Here is a 13,138-nt window from a genome sequence, read left to right as displayed (position 1 = left end):
TTCAAATTTAGATAACTTCATAACTTAGAGAATAAAACTAAAAATAATATCTCATTCTTTTTCTTCTTCAATTTCCTCGCCTTAATCCCAACTACTTGAGTTCGGCCACCCTTATCCTAAAATAATATCTCATTAGAAATTAAATAAAATTTATAATTAATAGCCGTTTTATTTGTATTTATTAAAATAAGTAGTTTTATTTCACAAAGATTTCTTAAGAATTTTTCAATACAATAATTGAACATGGAGTTTTCTTAATAATAATAAATGCTATTTAATAGATACATAAAATAGTAATACTTAAAAAAACAACAACTTAAAATTACTGATCTTATTTAATTTGATAATTGAAAAAAATTATTGTTAAAACAATAAATTATGAAACTTACAAAATAAATATGGAACAAACAAAAAATAATATTAAAAAATGTAAAATGTAAAAGTTTCAATAAATAAGTTATATAAATTTTAAACACAAAAAATAGATATAGTATGATCGATTGGTTATTTTTGTCAATCTGATTTTTACACTTTTCTCTTAGTAGAATCTAACAAACTTAAAATTACAATATATAACTATTTTAGTAATGGATACATTCCTTGTTAAATAAAATTTCTAAAATATACATTCAGTGATATTTATAGAAAACATTTTGTGTAAGCTGAATCCTTTATGTTAAACTTTACTATTCTTAAATATAAGTTTCTTGTAGAATAAGTTACATAAATTAATTTTTAAACATATCTAGTCTTACACAGTAGATATAAGTATATTTATATTATATTAAATAATTTATCAGATAATTATTTCCCATGTTTATTTCTCATATGTCTCCAATAATTGCCACTACTAGAGAAAGAAAGGACACACTTATTACATTTGTACATTTTATTAGCTTTACTTGAATGACACTTTTTATGTGATATTAATAATTTAAAATTATTGTATACTCTGGAACAAATTTCACATTTGTATTGTCTTTTGATGTATTTTTTATTGCTTGAAGATTTTTTTGGGAGTGAATTACTTACAGGTTTTTGTATAGAATTAGAAACATGATAATCTAAAATGTGCATTCCTAAAGCAGCATTTGTATCAAATTTTTGACCACAATCTTTACATTCATAAACTTCATTGACCGAGTTCTTTTTATGAGTTTTTTTATGGTTTTTCAAAGAATTTAAATAAATGAACTTCTTACCACATTCCCCACAACTGTGATTTAGATCAATATTTTTACTTGCGGGTTCAATTTCACGTTGTTTCCAATTTTTAAAATGAATAGGCGATTTTTCTTTATTAATTGAAGATTTTTTTTCTTTGTTTTTTATATCAGTGTTATCTTTAAGTTCTGGATGTTTTCTTGATCTATGCTTCAAAAAAGTATTTCTGGAATTGAAAATCATACCACATAACTCACAGTGAGATTTTTTTATGTTTGCAGTTATTATAACTTTAGATTTTCTAGTAATTAAAGCTCTTTTACTGGATTTTACTGTATGTTTGACACCGTTTTTTTCAATTAAATTATGAATATTTCTACGATGAGCCCAATAATTAGAAGAACAACTATAAGATCCATTACAGATATCACAAATCCATTGCTGTGATTTTAAAAAGCGTTTTTCAGCTTCTTTTGTAGCAAATTCAGGCATATTACGGTTACAGTGACGTCTGCACTCTTTACTTTTCAACAAGTGACTATGCCAGTAACTTATTTTCTTATATCCATTCTTACAATGACGACATTTATACATAATATTACTACTATTTAGAACAGGTTTTGCTCTATGTTTTGAAGTAGGTTTAGAGTTAGTCATATAATAATAACAGTTCTCTTTTTGATTTTTAGAACTATGTGTTATTAAATGTCTCCTCCAGTTATACAACCAAGTAAATAATTTTCCACAAATAGAACACTTACAAGGTTTAATATCAGGGTGAGTACTTTTTCTATGATCAAATAATTGCAAAGGATTAGAATAATTTTCATCACAAACATCACAAACAAATACAGAACAATTTTTTATCAATATTTTATTAAAGTTTTCTGAAGTATTCATAGTTGGATTATAATTGGTCGTTTTTGGTACATCAATAGTTGTACTTGTGTATTCATATTTCAAGTTACTGAGATGCGTTTTTTCATGACGTCCTCTATTTCCTGAGTTTTTGAAAGTCATTTCACAATAACGGCATTTATAAGGCCTTAAACCAACATGATAAGTCATATGTTTTTTTAAAGAGTATAAATTTTCAAATGTCTTATTACACTTAGGACATATTATTGATTTATCTTCAAATACAACTTTGTTTATTGTATGAATATCAGTAGAAATTAAATTTGCTTCTTCGGTACTATCAGGATTGCTTATGACATTTTTGTTTTGAACAACCTCCTCGAACTTATTTGTATCATGTGAATTTGATGAATTTGCAAAATGAGTGTGGGATTTTTCATGGTTAGTGCAGCATCCTTTAGAAGAGAAAGTCTGGCTACAATACCTACATTCAAATAACTTAACAATAACTTTTGGGGGTACGAGTTCATTATTTGAGTGTATAGATAAAGTTTTGTCTAGACTAGTACAAGATCTTTTAGGTCTTATGCTTTTAATGACAGTTGAATCATTAGTTGAACTAGTAGCAATTATTTCATTTTTTACTTCTATACTATTAAGAATATTGTTATTAGCAATCAAATCAACATCATGATTCATTCTGTTCAAATTTTCCATAAGTTTTGAAACTGATTTTTTTAAAATGTTATGTTTACCATATTGATGTCTAAATAAATTTGATTGACAACTAAAAGCTGAATCACATAAGTTACATTGAAAAGGTTTAAATCCTGTATGTGATCTGTGATGAATAAACATTTGAAACCAATTTCTATTTCTTTTACCACATATTTCACAAACAATAAGTAAACTATTGTTTGGTTTAATTGAATTTGAATTATTGGACAATTTAAAATTTTGTTTGTGATATTCCATGTGTTGTTTTAGCTCTAAATCAGAATGAAATTGAATCTCACATCCAATACATTCCAAAGGTCTAGCTTTGCATAATGTTGAATGATAGCTCAAATGTAAAGCATAGCCATGTTTACAAAAGAACGGTTCTTTACAAAGAGTGCATTCAAAGGTTGGTAAAGATTTAGGTTTGACCTTTTCAACATTAGACGATACTGATGAATTTATATTATTTTCAGTTTTAATATTTGATTTATTAAATAAACCATCAAAAACCAAATATGAGCAAGCATCATTTTTTTGTTCTTCATCTTCTTGTTTAACTACTTTACTAAAAGTTTTATTTTGATCAGATTCACTACAAGAATTATTAATAAATTCTAGTTGGTTATTACTTGAGTTATTAGCATTAAAAGTTTCATTCTCTGATAAACAAATATTATCATTAGATAAACTATTTTTATGAAAGTTAAAATGTTGGAAGTGTTTTGTTACTTTATTATGATTTAATCTCACATGTCTTAATAGATGTCTTTTTAAAAAAAAAGACTCATGACAAAATTTGCATTTATGTGGTTTTATATTTAAATGTTTTCTGGAATGAAGTTTTAAATAATGTGGCGTGGTGCATATTTTATTACATACATTACACTTGTTTTCAATATTTATTTCTGTATTTTTTGATGCACTTTTAAACTTTTCCCAAATATTTATGAATTTTTTTGTACAATGTTCTAAATGACAATTCAAATAACTTTCATCGCTAAATTTAATATTACAGTTTTTACATTTGAATATTTTATTGTTTCCATGAGCTTGTTGCATATGAATCATTAGATCATTATTTGAAAAATTCTCTAAACATATTTGGCATTGTTTTTTCATATGAGAGTTTTGATGGGTAGACATATGTTGTTTCAAATCATTTTCAATTAAAAATTCTTTACTACATACATTACACGAATGACAAGATTGTAATTTACTCTGCCATACTCCATTAGTTTTCTGTAATTTTATACTTAAATTACTAGAGCTTTTATTATCTTTTTTTACTTCATTGTGTACTGATTTCATATGTTGATCAGTTTCTATTTCAGTTTCAAAATATAAATCACAATTGACACATTTATTTTGTTGAGGGTGACATTTTTTTATATGTCTATTAAGACCAAAATTTAACTTGAAATTTTCACCACATACATCACAATTAAAAGGTTTTTGAGAGCTTCCTGAATTTTTTGTATTTTGATCTGATGGCTAAACAAAAAAATAAATAATATTTGAATCCATACACTATTTAAGAACAAGGCCAAATTTAATTCATGTGCAGGGTTGAGATGTGACACTGGATAAAATACTAGCCTTGAAATTATCATTAGAAAATGTGAATTTCATGCATTGATAACTTCTTTATTTTTTTAGTGTATTATTTTTTTAAATGGTAAGCGCAATAAAAAAATTTGGTGATGATATTTAGCAACCTAGCTAGAGATTTTCCGGGTATCCGGTTTGGTTAGACAAATACTCAGTCTCCATTATAAAATTAAAGCAGACTACAGTATTGTTTTTAAACATTTTATTAGATGGCTTTTAGTCTGTATTTTTATCCTGAACAACTAACTCTGGCTACACAATTTCTAAATATAGGCCTATCAAAAATGATTAATATATTGTATTAAATATTATGTTTTTTAAGTAAAAAAATGCTTATATTCTAAATTATTATAAAGACACAGAACTTTGTTTATTAAAAAAAACACAATTGTAGAATCGTTTTATAAAATAAAAATAATATGGATAATTCTGTTTGCTAAGTAAGAGATCAACTTAGCAATTGACGTTCTGTACCTTTATTAAACAACAATTATGGACCACGTGTAATAAAAATCTGAAATAAAAACATTCTGACACAAATTTTTATCTATCTAGAATAATTTCAATAGACATATTAGTGTAGTCATTAAAGAACAATATTTTTATTTTACTTAGACTCCTCTGAAATTTATATTGATGCTAATAAAAATACATTGTGCAAAATTTGAATCTAATAAGTCAATGTTAATACATTCTTCACAACCTCAAAATTGAAAAAAAATGTCTTAAAAAAAGTTGAAATCTTCACAATTTTTTTTTTAATCAACTTATTATGACAATCATAATAAAACCTATAATTCAGAAATATTATGAAGATTTCAAAAATATATATGTACAATTTTCAACTATAAATTTTTATTTGAACTAATTCAATTAAAATGTAAGTTCTATAAAAAGACTTCTACTTAGAGAAATTTAATTGTTTTTACCGGTATTTTTTTAATATATGAGTATGCTATTAAAAAATAATGATTAAAAAAAAATAGAAGAAATTAAAAAAAAATCATTTAATCATTTAAATCAAATTACCCCATATTTTTAGTTTTGGCATGGCACTGGTAAACACTACCCTAGAAGTAAATAATTTTTTAAAATAATAACATTTTAATATAATTTTGAAGTAATAAAATTTACAAACTTTTTTATGTATCTATAAAAAAATTACTTAAAAACTTTAAAATAAATTATTTTGCATCCTTAATTAAGAATTAAATAACTAATTACACTATGTAAATATTAATTATACCATTGTTTCCAACAACAAAAAGTACACTACATTGAATAATATACAATAAAAATTGATCACTTATGGCTAATAATATTTAAAATTATATTAAAAATATTTATTTAAGACTAAAAAATATTTTTAATAATTTATTAATAGCATAACAGCATATTTTAACATACAAAGTAGGTGGTATTAGTGCAGCCTATTAAAAAATTGTTACCACGTAGTGTTTAATGGATGTGCGTTTATTAATAAAATAAAATAAGTTAGAGCCATTACAATGTCCCTCTATTAATTCTTCTTTTTAAATATTATTGGGAACCCATCAACTTCATGATTTAAAAACTGATTTCGTACAATTTTTTTATACATTCATAGTTAAATAAAAATAGTAAAAATTATAAATTGTCTAAGGGTAGCTAATGACCTAAATTATTTATAGAAATAATTTGCTTACTTTCTTGCCAGTCACAATACTGATTTAGCTAAATACTCAGTGATAGAACCTAGAAATTTATATAGAAATTTTGAATTTATATATTTTTTTACTATTAATACCAATTATGCTGAGTAGTTTTTGATTTATGAGTAGTAAAATCGTAATTATAAAACAAATAGAAAAAAAATTATGGTGAAAATCTCAATTATTTAAAAAAAAAAAAAATTGTATTTTTACTCGACTTAAGAAGCTTGAGACATATGTTTATAGTTCTCAAATTTTCAATAGTACATTTTTAAAAGCATCAATACAAATTTAAGGCTAATTTGAGGTAAAATTATGTTTAATAATCATCCTAATATATATAAATTACTACTATGAATATCGACCTAAATTTCTAAGTCCTAGATTAAAACATTATTATAAAGGATTTTCTATGGTATTTGACAAGTAATTCTAATATTCAACATTAAACTTTTATCAATAGATTAATATACTATTAAGTATTTAATACAGTAATTGATAATATAAAATATAACACAAAACAATGAATTTTTTCTGCATAATGAAGCTAATAGATAATAAAATCAATATTTTATACCTGAATATGATATTCTGTAGTATTATGTAATAAAAGATCATTGTTTTGAAGTGGTGTTTCTTTTGATATTTCCAAAAAACTTTGCCATGAGCAATCAATCAACACATCGGTTTCTAACTTAATAATCTTATTGGTATCTTCTGTTACTAGAGATACGCAATTTTCATCAGCTGTATACCATGCTCTACTACTATTTGTATTTTCAACCCATAATATGCTAAAAAATAGAGTAAAATACATATTTTTAAACATTTTATAATTCTATATCACAGTAGTTCCCAAACTATACAATGTAATAAAAAATAATTTTACAATACAAAAGTATTATTTGAAGGGTCTGTAAGAATAATGGGCTATGTTGCCATTTGTAAATTTTTATCTGATTTTTAATTATAAGATTACTACATAGTATGCTATTTTGCAAAAAAAGGTAAAATCCAAAAAATTCTTACATATCACTTTTTTGGATTACATTTTTTTTTTGCGTAAAAATGTGCTGTGAAGACAAGTAATTATATTAATAGATTTAGAATTTTTTTTTTTTTATGAATATTTACATAGTATGTTATTTTTGCCAACCCTTACATTGATTTTATTTAATAAATACAAAATAATAATATCATTTCACAGCAAGTGTGATTAAATATTACTATTTTATGGAAGCCTTGAATTAAGAAAAGTTTGAGAACCACTGTAAAATTTTACTAAGATACCATACCTAGGTAAATCATCGTTATTTTCTAGTGGCTCAATTTTAATGTTATCCATATTAATAAACCTAAAAATTAAAAGTAAATAATTTTTATGAAATATTGATATCCACATTTTAGCAAAAGCTTAAATAATATCAAAGTTGTTAAAAATATAAAAATTATTTTTTGAGTGAGTGTGATCATTTTTAAATATACTGAAATTAAATTTCAATGATTCCAAGTTCTCAAAAATATTTTATAACTAATTAATAATTAAAGTTTACAATTTGTACCACATTTAAAAATCTAAGATCAATAAATACAGTACTGTTTAGAATTTTTTTCTGCATCTTAACTCAAATTTTTCATCAATAAAATTCTTAAATTAAAGGAGGAAACGCTCAATTCATAGCTTACAAAACATATACTTTGACAGTATGTAAGAATGAATATTATTTTTAGTTGTATTTTAAAAGAATTTATTTAACATCTAAATTGTAGTAACATAATATTTCATTACGAGAGTCATACATTTTTTTTTAATAATTAAATCCCTCGATTGCTTAATTATTAATGTTTATTTATATAGATGTATAGGTACATTTTATTTTACAATATTAATTAAATGTTAAACAATATTTGAGAAATTTTTTTGGCATTGTTGCTTTAACCTAGGGTACCTTCCAATTTTTGAAACTTTGATATTGTTGTTGCTTATATATTGGTTATCAAAATTGAAATATACATAGAATTTAAATTTAATCGGTTAATTAATAAATAAACAAGAAGATTGCGATGGTCATACAGACTATGATTGTTTATAAACTAAAATTACTAACAATACCATAGTTAAAATTTTGTTAAAACTTTTCTTATAAAATTAGATGTAAAAAGAATAGAGTACCTTGTGAGAACTCCTGTCAATTAGAGTAAATAGTTAAGTAAGATACTTGGAGTTAAGACACAAAATTCATAATTGATCATTTAAATAAAAATCACATCAGTGATATAATAGCGTAAAACATTATTGTGCAATTTTAAATTTAATGTTAATTATTAGTTTACTATAAACGTTTTGTTAGCAAAAAAAAAAGAAATAATCAAATTTGAAAACACTATAGTCCATAATTTAACATGTTCAGATACTTAAAAATCAAGCAAATTATTCATTTTTTAAACACAAATGTTCAACTTCAATCGAAATGGTAGGCTTAAATTCCATTGATAAACGCCGCAACATAGTTTATACTTCATGTCTACAAGCAAATAATATTTCCTGAGCATAAGATTCTGTCGCCATTTTTTAAAATTGATAACGCACATATCTGATACGCGTATAATTCACATTATAGCACCATAAATTTGATCGTTGTGATTTTTAAATTATTCCTAACGACAATATCGTCTATTAAACCGCAGTAGGTATTCTCATAATTTGAAAAAATGAGATTTTTATCAATATTGATAAAAGATGTTCTGAATATTTTTTTTTCTTTATTTTTTTTTTTTAAAAACTTAGTTCTACTGGTAGTTATGAAAATAAAATCACCTCATTTATTAAAGCGTAAATAATTCAAATTAATATTTGATTATATTAAAGACCTAGAAAAATTGAGATGTATAGTGGCCATTATCATTATAATCGTACTATTGCAGAATAAAATATGATATTCTGTTATGAATTGATAAAATTAAAACGGTTTGTATCGCTAAAAAGCAGTGGCGTACAAATTTGGCTCCAATTAAAAAACATAGAAGAAACCTTTCCCATTTAGTTAAAATTAAAAAAAACAGTATTTTAGAAAGACTAGTTACATGTGTCTTAATGCAAACGCACGTTTCTTTAACATTGGGGGTTATTTATATATAGAAGACAATTGTGTCTTAATACAATCGGGAAAAGTATTTTTATTAGAGCATGTACCATAAGCTTTAATTAAAGATATGATTGAAGATAGGAATATTTCCGGAACATTTTTGAAAGCCATGTTGAAAAGGTTAACTTTTCATTAAAAATTGCTTTTTTAAAACCCTCTTTGGAGAGTAATTCGGTCAAATTTTCAAAAAAAATTACCTAATGAAAATAAAATACCTAAAGAATATTTAAAACAATGGTGTTGATTCAATCATTTTTAAAAAAATGATTAAAGTTTTAAGTGAAAAATTATAATAAATGTCTACGTTTACAGATTTCAAAAAATTTTAATCCTTTGAAGAATTTTCTCTATTTACTAGAAATGAAAGAAATTTTTTCGATTTTTGAGGGTAGTAGTGTAGGAAATTTTCAGTTATAAGCGATTCTTAATCTTTGACGTGTCGTTAAATAGAATTGGTCTTGGAAGACCTAAAAAAGAATTGATAAACACAAAAAAAAATAAGTTTACCATGATTAAAATAAAAAATATTCATTTACAGCTAAATTATATTTAATTAATAAAGTCACAATATTATTAAAAATTCGTTTATACGTATTTGAGAACAATCATCATCGCTAACACATATATAGTTTGCGTTTTCTAGGTAATATTATTTTATTATCACTTAGATAATTGATAAAATTATTTTCATATTAGATACTAGGCGATAGCCGGCACTTTGAATTATTATTATTTTGATTTCTATGTAATACACTCGCTAACACAGAGCATATAATCATAATATATTTTTTACTATAATTTAAAACTGAATAAAATCTGTAATCTTATAAAAGTTAAATTGAACATTATAAATTCTATGAGATTAACATAAAACATAATTTTTTTTTCAAAAGTTTCACTCTTAGAATCATAAGGAAAAAAATGAACATCACTTTCAGTTTTTGTACGATATCGTCAATATACTTATGTGTTTTGGTAAAAAAAGTTTCATCATAGTTATATTTAAATTTTAAATGAATTTGAAATATTTATAAAACATTTTCTGTAAGTTTACTTTTAAACATAATTTTCTTCATTGTTTCAATATTACAAAAGGGTTCACACAATAAATTTTATTTTTTGAAAAACATGACATGTTGATTCAATTAAAATAAACTATTAAGCGTTGAAACTATATATTTTATTGCAGTTTAAATCTTATTAGTGAATCATATTACAAAAAACAAAATTTAATGTTTCATCTTTGTTTTTTACTTTTTACTTATTGTTACATTAAACTATATTTATTCAGTGAGTATTATTCCTTAAAAATTATTCATTTATTTTTTAATGTTGAGTATTATTTTATACAAATATTAATGAAAAATTATTTTTATTTAAAACTAAGAATGAAAATAGTTTTAAGGAGTTATATCTCAAAAACACAAGCTAAATATAAAATTTTTTGTTTCATTATAAAAATTGACTTAAATTGACAAAAATTCTCTTATTAATTCATAAAAATTGGTTATAAAACAATTTAACATCATATTTCTATTAATTAAAAACAAATATGACATATTGTAAAAACTATTCTTGGATAATTATATTGTAAAACAATGAAGTGATAGTATTTATATATATATATATATCTTAAATATTATAGTTTACTATCAAATTTAATAAAACAATATAAATAAGTGATTCATGAAAGTTTAAAATTGATCATATATACGGTAACATTATTTTTATTAATAGTTTAAATCTATTAGTTTCTTTAAAATTAAAGAAAAATAAGTTTATTATGGATACAAATTTAATAAATTAAGTTTATTGACTTTTAAACATAAATGGGTAACAATTTAAAAACTCAAATACTAAGATAAAAATATTAAATAAAAATTTCCATTTAAACAATTATCACAAAATTATTATTAGCAAAAATTATTTAAAAAAAAAAACATTACTGAAGAAATCCATTATATAGAGACTTCAACCTTCACAAAAGATTCATGTTGTCCATTCAAAACTTGCTGTTATACATAATGACTAATATGTGAATTTGAGCTAGGAGTCAAGTTCATTTGAATTTTTCAAACTTTGTATATTATCTTCTTAATCTAGAGTTAGACCTATGTAACTTGCATTACTTGGTATAAACAATTCAGGAGTATAGAAATACACCGTTTGTCTGCTTTGGGGCGTATCAATAAAGTATACCAAAACTTTTGTTTAATTTTGAATTTAGTTTGAACTTGTAACAAAACTGCCTGAATCATTTAGAGTTTTTGAACTGAAAAATGATAGCCCTGTCATTATCAACAGCTNTGTTTTTGTGAACTGAAAAATGATAGCCCTGTCATTATCAACAGCTAGGCAATAGCTATAAAATAGTTTTTAGACCAAATTTCATTAACTCTGCAGTTAAACTAATTCTTTATGCAGATTTAAATATTGCAGATAGTAGCAAAAAAAAAATATCTTTAATATAATCATAGTTTGATTAAAGTTTAACGAGAATTTAATAGTTTTGAATTTCATTTGTTGTATAAATTATCAAAAAAGCTCTATTAACACACTTAAGTTTTATTACTTGTAATAAAAATTTGATTTTTATGGAGTAATTTTTTTTTTTAATTTTTGTAAGTATTTTTTTACGTATTTTATGAAACATAATTATAAAGTTACTTTTAAAGTCTTGATTCCTCAGCCATTTCTATTTCTTTAAGTCTTAGGAAATTTTTTCTGGACTCAAAGTGATAAATCGCCAAAAATAAAATATTTCCGATATTTATGCTTTGTTTCTCTTAGTAACCGTTTGGGTTACTTAGAATTATCATTTCAATCTGTTTGTTGATACGCATATCGTGGTAGTCACTTTGTAGGTTGGAGAGGTTCTTATCTATTGTATGTTGAGAAGCTGATGCCAACTATGTTACGTCTTAAGCCGGATTCCCACGACTGGTGTACTTGACAAATATACGTCACTTTTGTATACTCTTCAAGTGGTCGGAACTTGTACAAACATTGGTCACTTGTCAGTTTCCCGCAGATTGTCGGTAAATGTAACACAAGTCAGAGTAATTAATAGATTGAAAAATTTATAGTTGTAGTTCACTGATACACATTTGTGTACTTGTCAAGTACTTGACCAATATTTCATTTTAGGGTGACTATCAGTAACATAATTTTTTCTTCCCCGCCCACCTATATTTGTACAATATAGCGATGGTTTATATAGTTAATTAGTTAATTAAATTTAATGGATGGATAAAACTATTTTATAGTATAAATGTTATATATAATAAATTCAATTTATAAATATAATTCAATAGTTCAGGTTGATTATATAATATATTAATTATATAACTTATTAATTTATGAATATTAAATATAAAGTAAATATTATTGGATAGTTTAATATTTTACTAAAATGTTTATTATGTAAAATTATAATAATATAATTATAATTACGTATATGTAAAATTCTGTTTCATTTTTACAAGTAAAAAATTATATACCTTGTTATAATACGATGCTTAGCTGAAACGCTATTAATTTTACTCTTTTGGGGTTTTTTTCTTTAATTTTTAGGGAAACTAGACTCCTCAAATTCGCTCTAATTGCTTTTGTTGGTGGGTACCGAAAACAGGATTAATACATTTTAGAACTGAACACTATTATACAGTAATAGCATTTACTATTTAATAAATCTATACTAGAATTATAAGTGTAAAAACAGTTTTATTTCAAGCTTTGATGGCTATAATTAAATGAAAATGAATTAATCGGGCAATTTTAAACTAAAATATCAAAACTAAAAAATTAGCGATGCTAAAATACTTCAGTTCCAATATTTTATCAAAAGTATATAAATTTATCTAAATTTTTGTTAATATAGTAGAATCTAGAGACTTTTTGTATGTTTAATACCTGGTTGCATAAACATATACAGAACCAATAAGTTAATAT

At 23.6% G+C, this 13,138-nt stretch overlaps 1 protein-coding gene and 1 long non-coding RNA gene across 2 annotated transcripts; both read right to left on the bottom strand.

The window, feature by feature from the left end:
* Positions 1–246: 246 nt before the first annotated feature.
* On the bottom strand, positions 247–8,729 carry LOC126904502 (zinc finger protein 729-like). The gene is made up of 4 exons (XM_050683587.1): positions 8,215–8,729; positions 7,337–7,396; positions 6,619–6,835; positions 247–4,233 (listed from the first exon to the last, which is right to left on the bottom strand). Exons 2-4 carry the CDS (start codon positions 7,384–7,386, stop codon positions 805–807), a joined length of 3,696 nt encoding a protein of 1,231 aa, XP_050539544.1. The 5' UTR covers positions 7,387–7,396; positions 8,215–8,729; the 3' UTR covers positions 247–804.
* A 2,599-nt stretch (positions 8,730–11,328) lies between these two features.
* LOC126904509 (uncharacterized) lies at positions 11,329–12,278 on the bottom strand. The gene is made up of 2 exons (XR_007703765.1): positions 11,855–12,278; positions 11,329–11,459 (listed from the first exon to the last, which is right to left on the bottom strand). It is a non-coding gene; the product is annotated as an uncharacterized LOC126904509 (long non-coding RNA).
* Between the last annotated feature and the right edge of the window lie 860 nt (positions 12,279–13,138).

The sequence above is a fragment of the Daktulosphaira vitifoliae genome, unplaced genomic scaffold, assembly GCF_025091365.1.
Source record: "Daktulosphaira vitifoliae isolate Bord-2020 unplaced genomic scaffold, ASM2509136v1 Scaffold_4, whole genome shotgun sequence".
Lineage (NCBI taxonomy): Eukaryota > Metazoa > Arthropoda > Insecta > Hemiptera > Phylloxeridae > Daktulosphaira > Daktulosphaira vitifoliae.
Note: the sequence above shows the minus strand (reverse complement) of the source record. Positions and strands in the feature narration are given on the sequence as shown.